The sequence below is a fragment of the Gopherus flavomarginatus genome, chromosome 10 (assembly GCF_025201925.1).
Source record: "Gopherus flavomarginatus isolate rGopFla2 chromosome 10, rGopFla2.mat.asm, whole genome shotgun sequence".
NCBI lineage: Eukaryota > Metazoa > Chordata > Testudines > Testudinidae > Gopherus > Gopherus flavomarginatus.
In genome coordinates, this window is record NC_066626.1 from 68,682,777 (window position 1) to 68,707,939 (window position 25,163).

At 49.6% G+C, this 25,163-nt stretch overlaps 1 protein-coding gene across 2 annotated transcripts; it reads right to left on the bottom strand.

Moving 5' to 3' along the window:
* Positions 1–2,795: 2,795 nt before the first annotated feature.
* C1QL2 (complement C1q like 2) lies at positions 2,796–7,972 on the bottom strand. 2 transcript variants are annotated; one of them, XM_050916691.1, is made up of 3 exons: positions 7,634–7,972; positions 7,316–7,564; positions 2,796–3,429 (listed from the first exon to the last, which is right to left on the bottom strand). In XM_050916691.1, the coding sequence occupies exons 1-3, from the start codon at positions 7,970–7,972 to the stop codon at positions 3,250–3,252; spliced, it is 768 nt and encodes a 255-aa protein (XP_050772648.1). In that variant the 3' UTR covers positions 2,796–3,249. The 2 variants fall into 2 exon arrangements, with proteins under 2 accessions (XP_050772648.1, XP_050772647.1); XM_050916690.1 differs by having other exon boundaries at positions 7,316–7,972.
* Positions 7,973–25,163: the final 17,191 nt, after the last annotated feature.

Genomic DNA, 25,163 nt, shown 5'->3' on the forward strand with positions numbered 1-25,163 from the left:
CAACTCTAGATTACTTTCCCAGTCCCAGCGCAGTTATTTAGGAGGCATAAAGCCCGGGGCTTGGATACCACAGGGATGGTCATGGTCTCAAAACCTGAATAGACTAGAACCCTGTGCACAATTGCTACTACAGCCGATGTCAAGCAATTGCCATGCAAGTCCTTCCGAAAGCAATCGCAGAGGGGTTTGCCACTCCGAGAGGAAAATAAAAGGAGGAACAGAGGGAGACATTCATTGTATCGATTGTGTAAACTGCCACTGGCATGGCAATAAGCATTTTCGTTGCCATCCCAGGGAGTAATCCAGCCGGATAATTAGTACATGGGAGATAAGTGGAAAATCAGACATCTGGTGAGGGTAGTTCAAGCCTTCTCCTGACATTGATAATGTGCAGATACATAGATCACTGTCGGGGCATCGTGCCACTGCGAGCCTGTGTCTTCCTATTGCCTCATCAATCCATCATCCTCTTAGTTGCTGACACCTTGGCAGGCACTCACCGCCAGCTCTGCATTTGAATTGCAAGGAGCAAGCTCCATCAGGGAATACAGATTTTAGAATCTAAGATTCAAATTTGTTTAAGTATTGTGAACAGCAATTCCCTTGCAAGGCATCTTCATTGCCCTTTAGCCAAGGGGGAACAGTTGGGTCTTTGTTAGAAGTACAAATTGCTTCTTAATGCAAAGGATAAAGCAGAGCCCAGGCACCTCCTTAGAATTCCTCTTGGCTCCTGGTAATGCTGCTGAATGTCAATTTTAATTTTTGAAATTTAAACCGAGGGCTTTGTGTCTAAGCTCCATCACATCAGAGGGAAGGGAGGAACAGTCAAAAAGGATTAAGGATCCAGTGGGGATTGCGGATCCATAGCAATTATACTTCATTTGGGTCTCAGGCATTGGTTTAAATCATATTCTAGATGATACAATCGACAAGGCATTAGAGATTGGTAAGGGTATAACACATGTACCTGGTTATGAACTCTTCCTCCTTCCACAGCAGGAAGGTTGTTTTGGGGTGCGATGCGGGCAGGAACACTCTCTCTTACATCTGGGCTGAATTTGCCCCTTCTCCCCCACTCAGTAAAGAGGCAATATACACTGCAGATCAAACAGGGGTCAGAATAGCCTTTAAGAGCCTGGTAATCATTGTGCAACCTCAAACTGTTGCTGGAAAAAATTCATACTAGCAGTGATTCCATTAGCTTCAGTGGAGTTAGAGCTGGGATGAAATTGATCTCAGCTGGCCAATGGGAGCCTCCGAGACTGATTCTTCTCTCGCTTTAGTGTAAATTGGGAGTAAATCCATGGAAGTCAAGGGAACTCTGCTGTATAAAGTCATCATAAAGAAAGGGGAGAATCAGGCCCTGAAACAATGGAATGTGAGTCAATAAAAGAAAGACAGAGGGCCAGAAACTCAGCCGCTGCAAATTAACCTACCTCCCTTGGCTTCAAGAGAACAACCCCAATGTACACCAACTGAGCATCTGTCATGATTCACACCCACAAGAAAGGTCAGGATTGTGTGTGAGATTCTGAAAGTGTGTTTAGTTTTCAACGGTGAAAGTACAGTCACTCAGATGTAACCGGGAGAGAAGGAGAAGCAAAAAAGAAATCACAGTAGATTTTTACATCGCTTGTGGGCCTGATCTAAAGCCCAGGAAAGTCAGTGGAAAGACTGCCATTGACTTCAGTGGGGTTTGGAGCCACTTTATTTCAATGTATGCCTGAAATTGTGTGTGTGTGTAAATAGACAAACAAACATACATATACTTAGTATTGTATGGGCCACTCTACCTTGAATGATCCCTTACAACGGTGGTTCTCTCATGCAGAGGTACGTGTACCCTGGGGGTCTTCCAGGGGGTACATCAATGCATCTAGGTATTTGCCTAGTTTTACAACAGGCTACATACAAAGCAATAGTGAAGTCAGTACAAACTACATTTTCCTACAGACAATGACTTGTTCACACTGTTCTGCATACTATATCAGCAGTTCCCAAACTGTGGGAAGGTCGGTTTTAATGGGGTCGCCAGGGCCAGTGTTAGGCTTGCTGGGGCCCAGGGCAGAAAGCTGACGCCTGAGTTTTTAAGGGAGGTGAAATTTGCAGGGGGACACAAGCCAAATCATACTCCTGAAAGGGCAACAGTAGTCTGGAAAGGTTGAGAGCCACTGCCTTACAATATGTGCGAATTAATTGTGCTAAACAATCTGTTCCACTTGCATTTCGCCGTGACGCTGGGTGCACCTTTCCCAGACCTGAAGAAGAGCTCTGTGTGGTTCGAAAGCTCATCTCTCTCACCAACAGAAGTTGGTCCAATAAAAGATATTACCTCCCCCACCTTGTATCTCTTTCTAAGATAAACACAATTCTTCCTTTAATGCTTTATTACACAGGTCAGCCATACTATAAATCTGCAATTTCATGCAATCCTTGATATAGAGTCTGATCCAAAGCATACTGAAGTCAATGGGCTTTGGATTAGGCCCATAAACCAAGGAAAATCTATTGTGAATGGATTCCATTCCCTTCAAAATGTGGATGACGGTGTGTACTTTCTCCCTTTAAAACCACATACAAGGTGACACTCCCCCTGCCCCCTCCATTAACAATAACTGAGGCTGGAGTAGTGGTTCCCTTTCTAACTTTTAATTCTGCTGCAGACCTGGAAGGTTAAAGGGCCCACAACCGCCCGCACCACCTACCACCCTTTTCAGCCTCGGAACAGACACACAGCAAGAAACCATTGTCTAAAAACATAATTTAATATGATTTTTTTCTTGGTGGTGGTTAGATTGTTTGCCAGACGGGAATAGAGACTTGACGTTCATTACATCATCACTCACACCAGTATTGCATGGAAAAGGAAAGAAGAAAGTTACACTTCACCCCATACAAACAAACAAACAGCATAAGAAGAACCGATGCGTGTAATAATTCAGTCCCACTCTTCAGATCAATCAGTCAATCAAGATGATAATAATAAAGCAAAATGTATCAAGACTGATAAGCTCTAACTTAGTGTGAGTGACAGTTTTACCCTGGAATCTTTTATACACTCATGGAACTAAGGTGCCAGTCAGTTTCAAGCAGCTGATCTCATGGTGTAACAAACACAAGGACAGAGATACACCAAGGGATGGGATGGGGGGCTCGCTTGGTTTGTTTCCACCAATCAAATGTACAAATTGAGAATGACACGAAACTGACAGTGGTGGGGCGGTGGCTACAATGCAATTGGCCACACTTTTAATCGGGGTATAAAAGAAAGCCAGAGAAAGTGCTGTACTTATTGTTGTTGCCACCGTGTGCTTTGCCTCCGTCCAGCTTGACGTACACCTCGTCCCCCGAGTCCAGGTGCAGCACCACGCTGTTGCTGGCATAGTCATAGTTCTGATCGGCATCCTGCGCAATGGCGCTCGCCCGCACCTGCAAACCAGCCAACCGGGGCGGGAGCCTCAGACGCTGCCTCCACTAGCCCCCCACATCTCACCTCCACCCCCAAATCCTCCACACCTGCCTCTCTCCTTCCCCCCTCACTCGCACTCCTTAAACCCAGCTAATCCCTTCCCCTCTTTGCCCCTTTCCCTCTCTAACCTTCAACAGCCTCCTTACCTCTTTTTACCTATTTCTCTCTAACCTACCTCCTTCCCTCCCTTCATCTCTTAACCCACCACCAGCCTCCATCACCTTTTTTCCTCCTCCCCCTCTATAACCCTCCCACTCTCTAACCCTCTTCCCCCTTTCTCTTCTCCTCATTTAAAACCCCATCTTCTCCCTTCCCTCCTTCACCCCCCTTAGCCCCCAACTCTGCTGTCCCTCTTCATCCTCCCTTTCCCCCAGGCCCTTCTCCTTGACACATTTATTTCCTTCTCCTCTTCCACTTCCCAGATCCCCCCTTTCCCCCCACCACACACACATACACTTTCCTTTCGCTCACTTCTGCACATTCACACCCAGATCTTAACCCCTTCCCCCACACCAAGAGCTCCCCTTAGCACAGCCTGCCGGGCAGACAGGCCATTCACTAGACAGCATGCAGCTGGGAAAAGTTTCCTGCACGTCTCAGTCTCATTCCCCCTTGTTCCAGGTAGTGGAGTTTCTAAAGTGTACAGTAACCATCCCCCGTAAGGCACTGGCTTGTCACCTGGAGGATCCTGGAGCATGTGAAGGAGGTGTGAAGATGCCGTTGTCACAGGCACAGGGTGAGGGCCCCCGGAACAAGAGTGAAGTTCCTAGGCACACGGAGTAAAGGGCCCAGGCACAGGGGAGGAGGGCCCGAGCGCAGGGCTGAGGGTCCCAGCACAGGGGGAAGGAGAGGATCCTGGGAATACAAGGGTGCTGGTGTCCCAGACACGTGGGGTGAGGAGCATGGGGGGAGGGTCTCAGCCCAAGGCAGAGGGTTCCAGGCACAGGGCTGAGAGTCCTGGATATGGGAGAGTAGAGGACGGGGCGGGGAGAGGTGAGGATCCCAGGAACATGGGGTGTCAGTGTCCTGGGCTCAAAGGGTGTGGGGCACTGGGGAGTGAGGGTCCAGAGCATTAGTGGGGGGCATGTGGGTCCCAGCTCAGGGCTGAGGGTCCTGGTAAATGCTGAGGGTCCAGCTCACAGCAGGGGCAGGGGGTACTGGCCCCGGGCACAGTTGGGGAGGACTGAGAGTCCCAGCCCGGCATTGAGGGAAGGGTCACAGGCACATGGGGTACTGGTGTCCTGGACCTAGAGGACAAGGGGCACCTGGGGTGAGGGTATAGGTGCTGGAACTAGGGTGCTGCTGCACCCCTTGGCTTAGAGTAGTTTCCATCAGATACAGGATTTTTCCAGTTTGATTCAGGAGAGTCCCTGTAAAGGCAGGAGGCGGGGCTGAAGGTCCCAACTTGGGGAGATGGAAGGGGGGGCTGAGGGGTGGGGGCTCGGCCTGGGGCTGTGGAGGGAGGAATCTCAAGGGAGGTCCTGGGGCGGTGGAAGGAGGGCTCCCGAGGGTCCTGGGGTAGAAGGAGGGATCCTGGCCCTGGACAATGAAAGGGGGTCCCCACCCAAGGTGGTATAAGGGGGTCCCGAGCGTAGATGGGGGGTTCTAAGGGGCCCAGGACAGTGGAAGTGAGGATCCCGAGGGAGATCCTGGGAGGTGGAAGGGGCAGCCCGGCCCAGGATGGTGGAAGGAGGGGCTCAACGGGCCTGGGGCGGGGGAAAGGGGGGGGGCCGGCCCTGGACAGTGGAAGGAGGGGCCCAGGACAGTGGAAGGGGGGTCTCGAAGGAGGTCCCAGGGCGGTGGAAGTGGAGATCCCGGCCCAGGGCTGTGGAAGAGGGGGACTGGCTGGGGCAGTGGAGGGTGTATCCCGGACGGGGGCTATGGAAGGGGGGGATCCCGAGGGAGGACCCGGGGTGATGGAAGGGGGGATCCCGGCCCGGGGCGGTGGAAGGGGAGATCCCGGGCTGGGGCTGTGGAAAGGCGGGGTGGGGCTGAGGAAAAGGGGGTCCGTGCCGGGGCGATGGAGGGCGGGGAGATCCCGGCCCAGGGCTGTGGAAGGGGGGAACCCGAGGGAGGGCCCGGAGCAGTGGAAGGGGGGATCCCGGCCCGGGGATGTGGAAGGGGGGGTGGGGCGGTGGAAGGAGGATCCCGGCCCGGGGCCGTTGAGGGAGGATCCCGGCCAGGGCTGTGGAAGGGGGAAGGTGCGGTGAAAGGGGGATCCCGGCCAGGGGCAGTGTAGGGGGGGCCCGGGCCCGTTGAGGGGGGATCCCGGCCAGGGGCAGTGGAGGGGGGCCCGGGGCCGTTGAGGGGGGATCCCGGCCCAGAGCAGTGTAGGGAGGATCCCGGCCGGGGCTGTGGAAGGGGCAGTCAGGCCGGGTCGGTGGAAGGGGGATCCCGGCCCAGAGCAGTGTAGGGAGGATCCCGGCCGGGGCTGTGGAAGGGGCAGTCAGGCCGGGTCGGTGGAAGGGGGATCCCGGCCCAGAGCAGTGTAGGGAGGATCCCGGCCGGGGCTGTGGAAGGGGGAAGGTGCGGTGAAAGGGGGATCCCGGCCAGGGGCAGTGGAGGGAGGATCCCGGCCGGGGCTGTGGAAGGGGGAAGGTGCGGTGAAAGGGGGATCCCGGCCAGGGGCAGTGGAGGGGGAATCCCGGCCCGGGGCTGTGGAAGGAGGAGCCGGGCCAGGGCTGTGGGGGAGGGGGGCCCGAGGCTGTTGAGGGGGGATCCCGGCCCAGAGCAGTGTAGGGAGGATCTCGGCCCGGGGCAGTGGAGGGGGGGCCCGGGGCCGTTGAGGGGGGATCCCGGCCAGGGGCAGTGGAAGGGGGAAGGTGCGGTGGAAGGGGGAACCCGGCCAGGGGTAGTGGAGGGGGAATCCCGGCCAGGGGCTGTGGAAGGGGGAAGGTGCGGTGGAAGGGGGATCCCGGCCCGGGGCCGTTGAGAGGGGATCCCGGCCAGGGGCAGTGTAGGGGGGGCCCGGGGCCGTTGAGGGGGGATCCCGGCCAGGGGCAGTGTAGGGAGGATCCCGGCCGGGGCTGTGGAAGGGGGAAGGTGCGGTGAAAGGGGGATCCCGGCCAGGGGCAGTGTAGGGGGGGCCCGGGCCCGTTGAGGGGGGATCCCGGCCAGGGGCAGTGGAGGGGGGCCCGGGGCCGTTGAGGGGGGATCCCGGCCCAGAGCAGTGTAGGGAGGATCCCGGCCGGGGCTGTGGAAGGGGCAGTCAGGCCGGGTCGGTGGAAGGGGGATCCCGGCCCAGAGCAGTGTAGGGAGGATCCCGGCCGGGGCTGTGGAAGGGGGAAGGTGCGGTGAAAGGGGGATCCCGGCCAGGGGCAGTGGAGGGGGAATCCCGGCCCGGGGCTGTGGAAGGAGGAGCCGGGCCAGGGCTGTGGGGGAGGGGGGCCCGAGGCTGTTGAGGGGGGATCCCGGCCCAGAGCAGTGTAGGGAGGATCCCGGCCGGGGTTGTGGAAGGGGGAAGGTGCGGTGGAAGGGGGAACCCGGCCAGGGGCTGTGGAAGGGGGAAGGTGCGGTGGAAGGGGGATCCCGGCCCGGGGCCGTTGAGAGGGGATCCCGGCCAGGGGCAGTGTAGGGGGGGCCCGGGGCCGTTGAGGGGGGATCCCGGCCAGGGGCAGTGTAGGGAGGATCCCGGCCGGGGCTGTGGAAGGGGGAAGGTGCGGTGAAAGGGGGATCCCGGCCAGGGGCAGTGTAGGGGGGGCCCGGGGCCGTTGAGGGGGGATCCCGGCCAGGGGCAGTGGAGGGGGAATCCCGGCCCGGGGCTGTGGAAGGAGGAGCCGGGCCGGGGGTGTGGGGGGGGGGCCCGAGGCTGTTGAGGGCGGGTCCCGGCCGGCCCCCAGGACTCACCTGGCCGTTCTTGCAGAGATCCGCCCACATGCTGGTGCCGTCCCCGCCGCGCATGAGGATGTGGTAGGTGAAGAAGTAGATGCCCCGCACCTGGCAGCTGAACTTGCCCGTGGCCGGCTCGTAGTGGTTGCCCAGGTTGGTCACCACGTCGTCGAACTTGAGCACCTCGTAGCCCTCGTGGGGGCTCTTCAGCCCCACGTAGAAGGCGATCCGGGGGCCGCTGAAGGCCGCGCTCAGCGCCCCGCTCACCTCCCCCGCGGCGCCCGCCCCGGGGCCACCGCCGCCCCCTGCCGCCCCGGGCGCGCCAGCCCCGGCCACCGCCAGCCCCGGCAGCCCCGGCTTGCCCGGGTCTCCCCGCTCTCCGGGCGGCCCTCTGGGACCTGGGGGGCCCGGCTCCCCTGGCGGGCCCCGGGGCCCCGGCTTGCCCGGCCGGCCGGGCTCCCCCTTGGGTCCCGGGAGGAAGGGCGGCGGGGGGTTGGCGCTCAGGTCCTGCAGCGCCTCCACGGCGGCCGTGCTGCTGGGGCCGCCGGCCCGGGCGCTGGCGCTGCTATAGGGGTCGCAGATCATGCGGCAGGTGCCCATCATCTCGTAGTGCGCCGCGCTCTCCGGGGCCGCCTGCAGCAGCAGCGGGACGGCGATGAGCAGCACGAGTCCCATGGCGAGGGCCAGCCCGGCCGCGGCCAGCAGCCGCTTCCTCCTCTGCCAGAGCCGGGCAGCGAGCGCGACCAGCTCCTCCTTGCTGGGAGAGGTAATGGTGACTCAGTGGCGAAGCCTCCCTGCGGGGAGGGCAGAGAAGCGGATCAGCCCCCGGCCTGGGGCAAAGCGGCTGCCGCCCCCCTCCTGCCCCCTCCAGCGGGGCGCCCGGGCCAGCCTCAGTCCCTCGGCATCGCCCGGCCGGAGCCTGCTGCGGGGCACCTGCCAGCCAGCCCCGGGCTCTCCTGCTGGACCAGGGGCCACCCAGCCTGGCAACTAGCGCAGCAGCGTGGTGCGCACTGAGCGAGCCCCACCCCGGGCAGGCGGGGGGGTCACTAGCTCCCACCCCACCCCCGCAGCCTCAGCCCTCGGGGATCCCCCCCCGCAGCCCTCGGGGATCTCCTCCCGCGGCGGGCAGTGCCAGGCGCCAGCGGTAACTCACGAGCGAGCGGGGCGGCGGAGCAGCTCCCAGGACGCGGGCGAACCGGTGGGGTAACTTTCCCCCAAGTGCTCGGCTCAGCCGGGCCGGGAACAGGGCCCCCCGCCGCCGCCTCCGGGCCCGCTCAGCAGGCAGCCAGCATCGCCGCGAGCCCCCTAGCTGGTCCGCACCGGGAGGTTTCACTCGCTCCGGCGCGGTCCCCGAGAAGGGACCTGGCGAGGCTTTTCTAGCCGGTCACTCCATCCTCCCTGCCCCGCCGCGGGATCCACAGCGGCGCGCTGACTCCAAGCCGGGACGGGACGCCGCCTTACACATGAAGCCTGCCCGCCGCGTGATGCTCACACCTGCTAGCCGAGCCCATCATGTCCCGGCCAGGGTGACTTGCGCTCCCTGTTTGCTACGCTGTGATTTCTCTCCCCGCCCAGACAGAGGCAGCGAGTGGGGTTGCTGAGTTCAGCCTGAAATCAATTATACTCTCTAGTGGTTAAGTCAGGCTCCCCTTGGACCAAATCCCGTATTTGCTCGGAGAATAACTGGATCATTTAATAGGGCTTTCCCGTCATTAACTAAAACTACGATCCTATATTCAGTACCTTTATGCATCCCAGTGATCTCTTTACTTTTCTTTCCTTTGCCGCTATTGACCAGGGTTCGGAGAATAACTGGATCATTTAATAGGGCTTTCCCGTCATTAACTAAAACTACGATCCTATATTCAGTACCTTTATGCATCCCAGTGATCTCTTTACTTTTCTTTCCTTTGCCGCTATTGACCAGGGTTTTAGAGTTTTCTATAAACGTTTCCCCCAGATTTTTCTAGTGTTTTGTTTGCCATTCTCCCCCACATAACAGCCCTAGAGCCTCCTCTCTACCAGAATTAAGTATCTGGAAGATAATATATTCAGCAGCTAATCATATACGATGTTTGCTATGACAAAGTGTTCAGACTGCCTGCTGAAAGCCGATTCAAAACTGTTGACATTCATAGGAGATATAACACTATTTCCATTCACAGAACATCAAAGACAATGGTGCTGATTATTTTCTACTTAATAGAGCTACTAGAAACAGTTGAGTTATTACATTAACTATTCTCATTCCCCACAACGTCTATGCACCTAGTTCTGTCCTCACACGGATTTTGTCTTCAAGAGTTACTTCTTTTTTTACACCATGTGAGATCAGAAACAGGCCCAATATGTATATGTGATTTTGCCCAGCAGAAAAACAACAAAAATATAAACCTCAAACACTGGCCTTTATTCTGTCCTTATTTACACTGGTGTAAATCAGGAGTAACTCCAGTCAATGGATTTACAATGATGGGATCAGAATCAGGTGTAACATTATTTATATATTTCCTTTGAGAGATGAAGGATCAGAACCCCAGCTAATGTCAATCAGCACTGACTTCAAGGGAGGTATGTCAATTTACATCAGTGGAGGATCTTGCCCATAATTTGAATTGACGAAATTTTCAAATATAGTCCCATTTTTTAAAAATTCCAATTAAACATATCATTATAGTCACATAACAAAAGATATTAAGTCATTCATTTGTCAAACTTGAAACACAAACCACTTGGTTTTATAAAGAGTTGCTACAAAAAAGACAATATTCATGGATCCACCAAGACAATGCTCCCGTCCAAAAGATGAGACTAAACACCTGCTCACATTAAAGGAAATTCACTATAGTAATTACATCGGCGTGAATAGCTGTTGAAGGCAGCGCAGGGCAGGGCAGTGGCTCTCAACCTCTCCAGACAACCTTACCCCTTTCAGGAGTCTGATTTCTCTTGCATATCCCCAAGTCTCACCTTACGTAAAAACGACTTCCTTACAAAATCAGACATAAAAATACAAAACTGTCACAGCACATTATTACAAAACAATTGCTGACTTTCTCATTTTTACCATATAATTATAAAATAACTCAATTACAATATAAATATCGTACTTACATTTCCGTGTGTAGTATATTGCACAGTATAAACAAGTTATTGTAGGAAATTTTAGTTTGTACTGACTTTGCTAGTGCTTTTTATGTAGCCTGTTGTAAAACTCAGCAAATAGATAAATTGATGTGCCCCCAGGAAGACCTCTGTGTATCCCCAGGTGTCCGCATACATCTGGTTGAGAACCACTGGGTCAATGCAATGTGGAGTTCACTGAGCTTAACTCAGCAACAATACATTTACCTCAAGGGTTTGCCCCAGTATAATTATACTGATGTAGCTACCCCCATATCAATTTCCTTAAGGGTCTAAGAGGTGACAGACGTGCCCAGTGAAGAAACAAATGACATAGAGATGATTTTATGGTAAATATGGTAATAATTTCCCAAATTATGATTTCGGTGCAGAGAAGATGCCTAAATTGGCCCAATGCCTATCACCTGGGTCATCCCCCTTTCTACAAATTGTCATTATTTCCTTTTGCTTTTCTGACTGAATGTCAGTGTTGTCATGGGAGCTCTTGCATCATTAAAAGTCTTTGGGATTCTTGCCTCTGGGCAATAAGTTATGGTGCTATCCACGCATCTGATGTGAGTCTGTTGGGCACCCATCCCGCAGCTGGAAGAGAAAGTAAGGGGGTTTCCTAAGGGCTAGCTTTCAGCATGTCCCAGTTTCTTGGTGCTGAAAAACATCAGTTTGCTTTGGTTTCAGCACAGTTAAGGGCGGACTCTTTTGGTCTGAAAGAATAGTAAAACTTGTAGATTAAAGGAAGTGAGTCATTTAGGGCCTGATCCCGAGCTCATTGAAGTCACTAGCCCTTAGGCATCATGTGCAAATGATGGCATGTACGCTTATTACAATTGCCCCCAAAAGGACTCAGAGTCCTTCTAGGAGCTTTGATTGCAATTTAAAGAGGGGGGAATTAAGACCTTTCAAACTGGAATGCGTATGCTTATGGCCCAGATTCTTATCCCAATTACACCCGTTGGAATCCTGAATAAACCTAGTGTCTTCACTGGCGTTACTCTGGATTTACAGTGCTATATCTGAGATCAGTATCGGGGCCCTTGCCCTGGGAGTATCCCCTTATCTCCCCACATCTCAGTATGTAAAGCTGCCAGGGATATAGGTTTAACAGAAAACCTGTAGAAAAATTGTACAGATAATTAAAGAGGGCCACAAAATTACAGGAACCAGTAAGGAATGTGCAGCAAAACATTTTATGAAAGGAGATCACAACGTTCATCTAGAATCCTTTCTCCTCCTTTGAGTTAATAGTTGTATCCCACAATATTATTTTAAATCCACATACTTGTCTAAAACCTGGTGAAATCTGTTGCCAATAGTTGCCCCCATTGCTGTTCCAGTAGTTTTATCCAAATATTAATTAACTAAATAAATTCTGCTTAAATTGCTCTGCTGATTAGCCCTTCCTAAGCTTCAGTTAATTTCTCTTTTGTTTTGGTATTTGTCACTAGCTCAGATCCCCTTGTATATATGAATCCGCTGTATTCCCTTCAGAGTATTGTATACCTTGCTAAGATGTCCCTTTAATCTCCTGTTTTCCAAAGACTACAGCTACACAGTAGCTTTTCTAACCCTTCCTGAATAATTAAGTTCCTGTATCATTAGGGCTGTCCTCTCTATTTGCATTATATCTTTTTATAATAAGGTGACCGGGACTATGAACAATATTCCAAATGTGGCCTCACTTAGTCCCTTATACAATGCTAGGATAATTTTCTATGACAGAGATCAATTATTCCCACAAGTCAACAAGGACAGAACAAGTAGGAACAGGCTTACAGCTGCAGCAGGGAAAAAACTAGGTGAACTATTAGCAAAATTTGTATAAAGGTCAGTTAAGCAATCAAAGAAACATACAAGATGAGTGACAGACATGTCAATAGTTAGATTAGACGCCCTTCTGCCAGGGATTTTTTATGAATAATTGCATTATTCTTCTATGATGTGCAGAGATGGGCTAAATTACCCACTAGAGGTTCCTTCCAAACCAAATTGTTCTAAGATTGGCATAGTATCAGTTTAGGGTCTGATATATTTAACCCAGGGGGGTTAAATCCTGCATTTTATGGGATGTGGCCTGAATGATTTAATACATCTTTTGCATGTAACTACCATTGTGATCCTGTCAGATTCTGCCACAGGTAAATTGAGTAGTAGCTTATTCTGGGAGTAGCCCCATTGCAGCCAATGAGACCATTCATGGAGTAAGATACTACTTATTGTGAGTAAAGGTGGCAGATTCTGGCCTGATACATTTACATATGCCAGTGATTTATTTGCTTTTCTTTCCTTTACTGCAACAGATAAATGTTTTGGACAGTATTTATCCACCAATCTTCCTAGCGCTTCATTTGGGCCTCACCCCCATCCCAGCCCTAGATCCTTCTTACTACTAGAAGTAACTATCTGGAACTCAATATATTCAGCAGCTAGTAAAATGATACATTTAGTCCTTAACTTAAAGTGTTCACAGTTCATGCTGACTGCTGATTCAAATCGGTTAATGTGCCATTTGCCGAGTATAAAAGACAATGGCTCTGATTATTTTTGCTTAATAAAGGTACCAGAAACAGTTGGGCTATTAAATTAACTGCCCTCATTCCTGACAAATCTTATGCACCTAGTTCTGATCTCATTCACGCAGGTTTCTGACACTGTTGGCTTAATAGAGTCATTTCCAATTTACACCACTATGTAAACCCAACAGGTACATGTGGCTTTGCACAGTAGGAAAGACATAGGTTAAACAGCACAAACACTCTCATGATTCGCATCTGACTGTCTGCAGGGCAGACCTGGAATAATTGGAGTGGTACTGGTTTAAAGCCAGTGTGTGAGATCAGAATCAGGCCCACTGTTTTTAAACATAATTTCTATTACAGATCTAATTTGAAATGAAAATATTTTCACATATGTTCGAAGTTATCAGACGAGTTATCATCATCACAATTACACACATTATTGTATTTACAAACAAATGTTAGCTACTACAACTGCTCTCTACCACATTCATTTGCTGTACTTAAAAGACAAAAAGCCAGAGCCCCTTAAAGGGATCTCTCCCCCTGTAGGTGGTGTTTGGGGAGTTAAAGGTACGGAAGGGAGCCCTGCCTGGTGCTGCAGTCCTGATGGGGGCAGTGGATATAACATAGGCATAACCTTTAGGACCTCCGTTGACTTCAATTGGAGAAGGCTGGACTTACAGTGAGAAGGCATATTAGAAGACAGGTGGAATGATTTATCATCTCTGAGACAGTAGCTATTCAGAAAAGCTAAACAAACTCACCCTACATGCTATTAAACCAATGAGAGTTTTGCCATTGCCTTTAATCGGAGCAGGATCGGACCCTTTGATGTTACTTCATCAATGTCTATAATGTATATCGATGTGCACAAAACCCGGATGGGGATAAAGAGAACAGATATTACAAAATTGTTAAAGCTCGTGCCAAATGAAATAACCAGAGGGCATGAAATACAGCTGAAGAGCAGTCAGGCCCTAAAGGAATGTAGATAGAATTTCTTTACACAGACACTAGCTGTTAATAATTGATCCAAAATGGTTCAACTGGGAAAAAGAACAGTTCAGCTACCAAAGCTGCCCCAGATCCTCAGCTGCAGGTGAAAAGCGCTCAGAACGGCTCAACTCTCACAGGCACGGCTCAGGGGCAAGGGGAGAGTGTGCAAACGTGGCTTTAAGTCACTTCTTTGGTCCTCTGAGCCTAGGGGTGTCCTGGCATCGGCCTGATCCCTGGCATAAATTTACACTGGATGCCCACAGCCCCACAGGATTGTAAGGGATCCCTGGCCATGCCTCCTAAACTGGCAACTGGGAGGAAGTGAAGGAGCTGCTATAGCAGCTCTGGGCTTCCTGGGGAATTCTCATATGCAAAAAGAAACTTCAGTGCCCAGCTAAACCAGTTTCAGTGCTTTAGTGCCAGCAGAGTGGTACAAAGCTGCCTTTGGGCCATGATCCCTGTGGCAAGCTCTGGCTTAGAGAAGGTTTGGTGCTTAAATGGTAAATTAAAGCAAGACACAGGACAACATTCTGCAGTTGTTAAAAGGCAAGATTGCAGAATTTGGGCCACAGTTAGGGTCCTCTTTCCCCATCCAACGTTCCAACGTCTGCATTTATAAACCATTGGAGGGGAACCAGGTTAGCCCTATATTTGTCTTGTTCAATTTGCTTATTTAAACAATCACCCCTTTTCTAATGCACCTGTTAGACTAGCTCTGCAATGCTTATATGATCCAACTAACTGTTTTTCTAACTGAGGTGGGGAAAGTTTGCTACAAAAATGGTCCAAGTTAATGCAACTGCATTTATGGAAAACGTAACAGTGATTTCAAATGGTTGAGTAACCATCTAAAAGTCTGAGCTCACTTTCAGTATAAGACAAAACCCCTAGCTACTAAATTATGTAGCACAATAGCTGATTTTGAGCTAAAGGAATTTTCTGGCATGGAGATAAAGTAGGACTCACCTATTACCGTCAGAATAAACTAGATATCTATCTGGCCGCAGTGGTGTTGGCATTGTGTATATGTGTGTGCTAGAAAACTCACGACAGAAACTGGAAATTGGCAATCTTTCTTCCAATCTCTCTGCAATGTCCTGGAGAACCTACTTCTCAGGATCATCAGAAAGCGGTCCTGGGATGTGGCTTTGGGGTCAAGACACACAACCAGTGTATTTGTTCGTATTCTTCCCCGCTCCCCTCCAATTTAATCAAACTCCTACACACAGTTCCTAGGCAGATTATTTCTGCGATGCATAGGAATATGTTGCTGCAGGGGGATGCAGTGCATGAATGGCTGGTTTTAGCCAGAATTCAGGCATACATAATAACTCTTTTTGTAGTGTATATCTGCTTCCATCTGGGAGTCCTCCTGTGTTCATGTGCCAACCAGAATTTGTCCTCTTGAGCCTCAAGTTATTTAAAAAAAAAATCAAATCTGCAGGGGTGACAGATGGCTGTATCTGGACCTCTGATGTACTATTTTCTGTTACATTGCTGAACTTTACCTAACTTTTATGTGACTAAACGTTCTCCTTATTACCATTACCATACAGCACCATAGTTGTGCACGGTACTTGACAAATAAAAGACTTGACCCTGTCCCAGAGAGAGTGCTCTGGAAAAAAACAGTTCACCAGAGTGTGGGGTGCTGAGAAACCTGTCTATACATAACCCAGGACAGATGTTTATTGTGTGGAACAGAAGCAGTAGTACCTTTATATCAGAGCCTTGCAACCCAACAACAAGTGTCCAGTTAGGGTCAGGTATGAAAATGACTCAGCTCACTCGACTCAACTCAGACAGGGTCAGTCATGGGGCCCTGGGTGTGATGGCAGGGCTAGGATTGTTTGCATGGGCTGGTGGCAGGAGTGCTACCAAGTGAGGGAGCACTGAGCTCACACCAGCTGTTTCCCACCTTCAGACACACACCTGATGTGGCCAGATGAGATCCTTGCCCATACCCCATCTTGCGCTCTGGATAGGGAGTACTTCATGGTGCTGTGCAAAAGCTGCCCTCACTGCAGCACTTCAGAAAATCCAAGAAGATGATTGGGGGGCTCTGAATGTGGGCATTTATCCTGGGCTGGGGCTCCCACCCATCCTCTGCCCACACCCAGGGTGGGGTAGAAGGTGGCAGTGAATGGGAGGAGGAGGAGGATGGCTGCCCCGGGCCCGCACAGCAATGGAGCTGTCCTGACACCTGACTGCCCCAGCTATGCACTGGAATTCCAAGGGGCTGTGGCCCTGCTGGCAGGGGGGGCTGCAGGGTGGGGAGAGGGTGCGGGCAGGTTTGTGACTTGCAGAAGCACATAGGTCTGTTTGCAGTGCCCATGGTGCTCCACAGGCCCCAGCTCCTGCCACTCCTTGTACTCCAACAAGATCCAGGGTCAGTCGGGTATGTAACCAACCCAACAGTTGGGCTCAGATCGGGTTCAGGGCAGCTGTGATCTAGTCGGGTTCAGGCTGGTCTTAATATTAAGGATGAGCAGACCTCTGCTCTATAGGCAAGCTTTGCAGAAAGACTGTCAGAGCAGATGCCCATATCGGTAAAAATAACTTCCAATCCCTATTAATAAAAGATGGGTAAGTGCATGGTAACATTCTCCTGTGCCACGCATACATGACCCTGTGCCCCGCTTCAAGGCTCTGGCCAAAAGTTGCAACACCTAACAGCGCCCCAGAGATATGGAAGAGGGAGCCAGTCGAGACAGAGAAAGGAAACTCTGAGCCAGGGGAAAGAGTCAGGAAGGGCCTCTCTGCACCAGCCAGGCAGGGAGCAGGGGCAGAAGTCTCAGCTTGGAAAGGTATTCAGGAAAGGTCAGGCAGGAAGCCTGTTTTGAGTGGGCTGCAAAGGACCACGAAAGCCCATTTGGAAGGAACAGATCATCTGGGAGAAAAGGACTGGAAGATTTGTATGGAGTTGGGTTGAACTGTTCATTTTTTTATGTTCCAGTAAACAGCCCCATCAAAAGGGGAATCTTAACTACAATATATGGAATAGGTGTACTTCATGGAACGGACACAGGGGAAACTGAGGCTCCGAGCCAAGTTAAGCCAATCCTAGCACAGGCACACTGAACACAATCAGATGGTCCAGATAATATGCACTCCCCACTCCTCACCCGGCTAGCCAGGGAATTAGCTAACAAACCTATTGGATCGCTGCTGATTATTTTTAAAAAATCATGGCTTACCAGGGAAAAAACTGGATGGAAGCTATAAACTGAAAGAAAAAACAGAGGTTCCAGTGAAAAGCTGAAAAAGACACAATGAGCATAATAGCCACCTCTTGTTGCATGCATGTAATACTAGTCAAGAGTCAAACATTCACAGATCACAGGAGAGAGAGCTCCTTATTCAATCTCTTGTTCAACAGATGACCCCTGATTTTAACCCCCTTAGTCGCACCTCATCACGTGATGTATCTGTGATTGATTAATCCATACTTTGTTATTCATTTATTTAATAAATATTGAATTAATACACTGTTAATCTTCCAAAAAGAGATCACCAGAGAGGAGAAGTAAACAATATAAAACTAAATTAAAAGCAAGACAAAGAGCTTCACTTCATAACTCTGTAAACTCTCTCTCATAACCCTCCCCCTCCCTTCCCATTCCTTGTCACTTCATCTTGTTCAAAATGCAGGGTAAGCACTTCAGGGCATGGAAACATGGTTTTTTTCTCTCTTCTGGACAGCACCTTGCCCACTTTTGGAAGCGATATAAACATCAAAATTGCAATTTAGACCCCAGTCCTGCAATGAGCATCTGATGGGCAGCCCCCTGCACCTGCATTTAGCCCTATTGACTTCAGTTGGAGAAGCAGGGTGGTACAAGGGGGTAGAACTAAGGAAGGAAGGAAAGGAAAGTTTAGGCTAAATAATATCAGGGAAAACATCCTGACTGAGATTTTTCAGGTTGTGGACTGGATTCTCAAGGGAAACAGTGGAAGCCCCTTTGCTTGGGAGATTTAAACTATGCTGAGCAAAGCGCTAGAGAGTTTACTGCAGGGAGCAATCCCACCCTGGCATGAAGATAGATGAGAAGCCCTAACAAGTCTTTTTCTAGTTCTTTCTTCTAGGATTCTTATATGCGAGGTTGATGCTGACAGCAGCCAGGTGGTGTGTCTATGACTCAGCCTTAATGTCACCGCTTACAGTGGAAAGGTAGCAAGCAGCAGAATCAGAGGATGAAAAAATGAAAGGAAGATGAGAGGCAGGTCAGCGTTCTCCTCCAGCAATCCCTGACCAGATGCACAGAGCCCGTTGCAGAGCACAGGAATAAGGGGCTGGTAAAGACAAGAAACATAAGGAACGGCTGGTCACTTCACTCTGCGTGCAGCAGAGTAGCAATGCATCATCCAGGCTTTAAATGCTATTCTGTTGTGCCAGCATTTTGGAAGTAATTACTGATGTAAGACATGACTCAGGTGAGTTAACCTCCAAAGGCTGCCTATCAGAGCAGAGAACGGCCATTGCTGGAGTGTATTCGGGGTGTGGAGCTGTGGTTGAAGAAATCACTGGTAACACAAGTGGGTTTGCAAACTAGGGGAAAACAGCCAAACAATGTGGTTTGATCCTGTTATCCAAGTGTGGGCCTGATCCAGAGCTCACTGAAAACAACAGAAACTTTTCCGTGGACTTTGGCTCTGGCCCCAACACATTTGCAGTGATCTGGAAGATGAGTGCAGGGGACGTGACATTTCAAACCTGGAGATGTACACATTAAGCCAGTGGTTTTCAGCCTTGTTTCATTTGTGGATTCCTCAAAATTTTCAAATGGAGGTGCAGACCCCTTTGAAAATCTTAGACATAGTCTGCAGACCCCCAGGGATCCGCAGACCACAGCTTGAAAACCACTGCATTAAACAACAGGTGTCTGAAAAGGTGGCTGGGTTGGAATAGAGTTTGGCCTTGAAATCTGCAAACAGATAATTCTGAAATAATCTGGAAGCCTAAATGAATTGAGAATTTGAGCTTGATTCATCACTTCTTTATTTCAGCTTTATGTCAGCGTGATCCCACTGAAATCAATGGAGTGGCACTGGTGTAAAACTGGAGCAGAAGAGGTGAACTAGACCCTCCTATTTAAAACAATGGTTAAAAATTGCAGCTTTACATATATCCTTAAAAATAACCAATCTGCCTCTCTCCTTACTCCTTAAGTAGTACTTAAACATGCCCTCAGCATGAGATGCACCACTATACAGAAGTGTATGCACTATGCCAGTCTTCAAAATAGGATGTAAGCGGTGAACATGCACTGTCTTTACAGAGAGGCAAATTTTACCCTAAATCAGTAGTGCTCCTGTCATAAACAGATAGCTAAGGGTTAATGTCTCTTACACCTGGAAAGAAGTAATCTGAAACACCTGACCAGAGGACCAATCAGGAAACATGACTTTTTCAAATCTGGGTGGAGGGTTTTTTGTGTGTGAGTTCTTTGTTCTGGGGTCTTCTGCCTGCACTCTCTCGGCTATGAGAAGTGATTTCTGTTTCCTGCTTTCTAATCTTCTATTTCCAAGTTGTAAGTACCATATAGTAAGGCAGTAAGGTTTCTGTTGTTTTCTTTTGTATTTACATGGATATAGTTGCTGGAGTGCTTTGAATTGTATTCTTTTTGAATAAGGCTGTTTATTCAATATTCTTTTAAGCAAATGACCCTGTATTTGTCACCTTGATACAGAGAGACCATTTTTTTGTATTTTTCTTTCTTTTTATATAAAGCTTTCTTTTAAGACCTGTTGGAGTTTTTCTTTAGTGGGGAACTCCAGGGAATTGAGTCTGCAGCTCACCAGGGAATTGGTGGGAGGAAGAAGTCAGGGGGAAATCTATGTGTGTTAGATTTACTAGCCTGACTTTGCATTCCCTCTGGGTGAAGAGGGAAGTGCTTGTGTTCCAGGACTGGAAATAAAGAGGGTGGAATCCCTCTGTTTAGATTCACGGAGGTTACTTCTGTGTCTCTCTCCAGGAACACCTGGAGGGGGGAAGGGAAAAGGTTTATTTCCCTTTGTTGTGAGACTCAAGGGATTTGGGTCTTGGGGTCCCCAGGGAAGGTTTTGGGGGGACCAGAGTGCCCCAAAACACTCTAATTTTTTGGGTGGTGGCAGCTTTACCAGGTCCAAGCTGGTAACTAAGCTTGGAGGTTTTCATGCTAACCCCCATATTTTGGACGCTAAGGTCCAAATCTGGGACTAGGTTATGATAGCTCCTATGTGCCCTATGTTCACGTCCCTGGTAAATATACAGAAATAAACCATGGGCATCATCTGTAGCCAGGACTCAGGACTAACGCCTCCAGTATTGAACAGATAAGCTGAAACATTTCTTTCCTCCATACTTAGGCCAAAGCTCACTTCCTCATTTTTGGTTCCTGTCTCTGTCACACTGCTTACAATAATGATGTGTATTTAAAAAGGGGCTTCTCTCCCCTCCACCAAAAGACATTTGATCCAAGGGGAGATGGCCAAAAATCTCACTAGATTGTTGACTGTCTTATCACATAAACAAGTATAGCCCCTTTTTCCAGGTTGTCATCTATCAAAATTTTCTGAGTATAATATTAAATCCCCCACATCCAATTCATATTGGACAGAAAAGACATTGTCACAGGACCTTGACCACATTCTTTCATTATTATGATGATCTTTGTTATTTACTTGAATTAATGTAGCATGTCGCATCCCACACTGAGACTGCAGCCTCATTGTGCTAGTCACTGCACACAGTAAAGAGACAGTCCCTGCCTCGAAAACCTAATCATCTAAATAGTCCAGATTTTTCCTCTAATGAAATACCAACTCCCACTGGACTAGACTCAGCACCAGCCATCCAGAAAAGGCAAAGTACTCACTGTAGAAAGTTTTGGCATTGCAAAACTTGGTTGACACCTCTTTTCAAACAGTTAGGAGACAAAACCATGCGTCATGTCACAGGCACCTTTTAAAGTTATCTGTAATTCCTGATTTTCTCCACATTAAGCCTTGCTGAAGGCAAGGAGATTTCATTTCTCTATAAGCTTTATTGTCTGCTCACTGTCTGTTCCTCCTAAAATGCAAGTCATCTAGCTCCCAAATTTTCAAGCCTATTTCCTGTATGAGTGACACGTCTCGTGGTGACATAAACACTGCAGGGGCTGCTGGGAACAGCCTGAATGCTGAGAACTCTGTCCAAAAGGGGGAAAAAATGACAAGAATATAGTTATGTGAAGTGAATGAGAAAGGAGTATCATCAAACATGAGACTACAAGGCACAGCAATTGAGAACTTGGAAGCTTGCACTGTCCCTTTTGTAAATCACTTTCAAAGGCGCTAAATCATGGCAGCAGTAGTGATGAGTTATGAAACTTGATCATCTTTTACATAGTTTCGATCCTCACAGACACAAGGGCAAATGTCTTTAGATTGTAGACACTTCTGGCCAGGGGCTGTCTCTTACTATGGACTTGTCTACACAGTGCTGGCAAAAGCATCCTAGAAGGGTGTATTTGGTAAAGTGCGGTATGGTGTTTTGCTATAACTGCCCCATGTGTACTCTGCTGGCGTGCTCTAAAAGGTACCTAGTGCACATTAAAGGAAGTGGAATTGCCAGGAAGTACTTTACTTGGGAGGAGGGGTTGCAAACTCCCACCTACGGGCTCATCCTCAGAAGCTTCACCCTGAGGGGGGAATCTTTTGTCTGCTGTTACATGGGGACAGTTCAAAGACAAACTACCTAATGGAGTAACTGACTTACTCATGAGGGGGCTTGTTCTGAGCAAAAGCTGCTATGAACTTGTGACCACAGAAAAACCCATTGAGTGGGGTGTGAAGGACTGTTCACCAGCCAGAGCCCTTGATAGAGCTGGGGTGATCTCTGATAAGCTTGTTAGCACTTGTATAGGTTCTTTTATTGTTTTAAAGGTTTTCTCTGTAATGCTTTTAACTTAAGAATAAATGTGCTTGCTTAGAAAGAACTGCGTGGTAGCTTAAGTATGGGCAATTTCACCGGGTTGCATCTCTGAGGAGAGAAGCAAAGCCGGCCTGCATAGGCAGTCTGTTTTTTGCTTGGGAATTCATAGTATAGTCAGAGAACTATGCTGCCAGGAAATAGTGTAGTCAAAAAGGAAGAGAGATGCTGGTCTCAACCAAAGAGAGGTGATGGCTGAGGAGCCTGGAGTTAATGCAAACTAGGTACCTTTTAGAACGTGCCTGCAAGGTCTACACTGGGCATCTAGAGAGCAGCACATTAGTACACATTACAAATCACACCCTTCTGCCATGCTTTGCCATACTGTGTAGACAAGCCCTATATCTTTGCAGAGCTCCTAGAACAAGGTGCCTGGTCTTGGTTGGGGCCCTCTGGGCACTACTACAATGCAAATAATTAATTAAAAAACCAGTAATAATACAAATAGCTAAGGGTATGTCTACACTGCAGTGTAACACCCATGGCTGACCTGGGGCAGCTGACTTGGGCTTGTGAGACTTGGGCTACGGGGCTGTTAAAGTGCGGTGTAGACGTTCAGGCTCGGGAAGGGTCTTGGAAGCCAGGCTCCAGCCCGAACCCAAACATCTACATCGCAATTAAACATCCCTGTAGCCAGAGCCCAGCGAGCCCAAGTCAGCTGACACATGCCAGCAGCAGATGTTTAACTGCAGTGTAGACAACCCCTAAATGACCAGTTGCAGATGCCAGCTTCCAATACACTAGCCTAAGAATTATTCTAATCCAGTGATGGAGACTGAGATGCCTCCTAGAGCCAAGACTGGAAAGACAGGGAGATGGTGGGAGTGTTTGACAACATCTACACATGGCAGCGGTGGCTCCAGGCGCCAGTGCTCCGAGTGTGTACCTGGGGTGGCAAGCCATGGGGGGCGCCCGTCCAGTCCCTGTGAGGGCGGCAGTCAGGCAGCCTTCAGCAGCTTGCCTGCGGGAGGTCCGCTGGTCCTGTGGATACGGCAGCAATTCAGCAGTGGGTACGCCGAAGGTGCAGGACCAGGGACCTCCCGCAGGCAAGCTGCTGAATCCGCGAGACCGGGGACCTCCCACAGGCAACCCACCGAAGGCGGCCTCCCTGCCGTGCTTGGGGCGGCAAAAAGCTAGAGCCGACCCTGACACACGGTGCCTGATTTGGGTGGAAAGGAAGCTGGAACACACAGGTTAGATATCACGGGAATGAATGTGTTATAGCTGAGAACAGAATTAGCAATAGACTCCAGTAGCATCTGCTTTAGTCCCCTTCTTGGACCCTGGGTTAATCTAATCTATCTAATGTAATCTCTTTCATTGGCTGTGAGGGTCAGGGAGAGGCTGTGCCAAGAATGCCTGGGATGCCAGATACAATTTTCCAAAGCATCTAAGTCAGAGGTTCTCAAACTGTGGTCCGCGAGCTCCGTTCCGGCGGTCCGCGGATAGTCCCCTCTAAGGTGCGAGCCTAGGTGGCCGCACATGAGAGAATGAAGGGCCACCCACCTAATTAGTGGAGCCGCGCCAGTGTAGCTCCACTAATTAAGTGCCTGGTGCCTGGAGAAGATGCACATGTAAGGTAAGGTGGTGGCCTTGGGGGGGATAGATGGGAGGGGGAAGTGGCGTGAGAAGAGGGGATGGGGGCAATTTGGGACGTGCAGGGCTACGGCGGCCAGAGAAAGAGGTGACCTTCCCCAGCTCCAGGGCTGCAGCTGCCGGGCAGAGATGGCCCTCGTTCCCAGCCTCAGCTCTGGGAGAGACCCCACCTCCTTCCCAGCCCAGCTCGGTGGCTGCCATGGCGCGGGAGAGAGGGTACATCCCTCATATTAGAAAGGTAAGACTACTGATATAAAAATATGAGTTGGGTGCTTTTATTTGTAGAACAAAAATTTTTAATTGTTATTACTTTTTTTTATATAGCGCTTTTATCCAAAGCATTTTACAACAGTTAGCTAATGGTACAAACAACATTTGGAAAGATCATTCAGTGGCCCGCCGAGACCCTCAGCAATTTTCAAGTGGTCCTTGACAAAAAAAGCTTGAGAACCACTGATCTAAGTGATTTAGGAGCCATTGATCTTAGACTCTGAAATGAGTTGGGTGCTTTTGAAATTTTTACCAGCTAGCACTATTTTTTTTTCACTGCCTCCTTTTAGAGGAATGCCTAAATCTGGCAGGCAGGGTCTGTACTTTTGTCCTGACACAGAGCACTTGCCTCTCATATGAACATGCTGCTTGTTTGGTGGATCAGAAAGCTTCCAAGTAAATTTGCATGGTTCTAGCCAATAGAACCTCTGAGTTGGCACATTAGGCACCGAGGTTAGGACAGCCAGTTCCGTGTTTGGGCATTCACATAGGCAATTAGGTGCCCAAACAGGCACTTAGGTGCCCAAATAGCCATTTTAAGTGCTTAAGTGCAAATCCGGGTGCCAAATTATGGAACTGGGGGCCATACATATAGAAATTTGAAAACTGGGTTCCTGGTCTCATTTTTTTTAAACACATTTTGCCTTTTCCCACACAAGCAACTTTCTGACTATGTCTCTGTGTGTGTTTCACATGACATGCTCCATTGTGCTAGGGGCTGTACACAGTCATCATAAGAGGTCGTTCCTATTGATACGGATAAAGATAATTTCATCCACTACTGAAATATACCCACCACTGGAATGAAACTGGATTGTTGGCACTGACAGCTGCTGCTCTGGGGTCCCTCCATTGGTAGCACTCCTGCACAGGACTTTGGTGGGGGGGGAGAAAAGGGGAGCTCACTCCAGCAAGCCCATCACAGCTCTGCTGGGGTCATACCAGCAGAGGTCTCTACATAGAGAATCCTCTGCTTGGTTGGATGGGGGCTGAGACCTCCCTCCTCTGGGATAGATCCCAGGCTGCCTGAAGACTGAGATCAGTGATCTAGGGCATGGGTGGTAGTATTTATCCATCAGCTCGGCAGATGGCACATATAGGTGGCTACAGTACATCCACTGCCACCCCAGAGAGGGTTAGGCCACAGCATGGGGGCAGGCCCATAGCCCATATCCTGTCTGGGGTGTGTTTAGGGCCGTATATTGACTTAACCCTAAAAGGCATCACATTCAAGACCATGAAGATCACTCTTGTCATCGTCACAGAACATCCCTGTGGCAAGTGCAGCAATTACTTCTATGGAAAAGCAACATCAGGAAAGTATTTAATATAATTGTATCCATCTTAGTAGCTAGAAATGAGGCGGAGCAGCCAGCATCATGTGACTAGCCTATTC

Bases quoted from the DNA above. Each gene is read 5' to 3' on its own strand.
- C1QL2 (XM_050916690.1), bottom strand. From the start codon at position 7,972: ATGGGACTCGTGCTGCTCATCGCCGTCCCGCTGCTGCTGCAGGCGGCC. The intron at 3,430-7,315 runs GTGAGTCCTGGG...GCTGGTTTGCAG, and splicing joins ATCTCTGCAAGAACGGCCAG to GTGCGGGCGAGCGCCATTGC.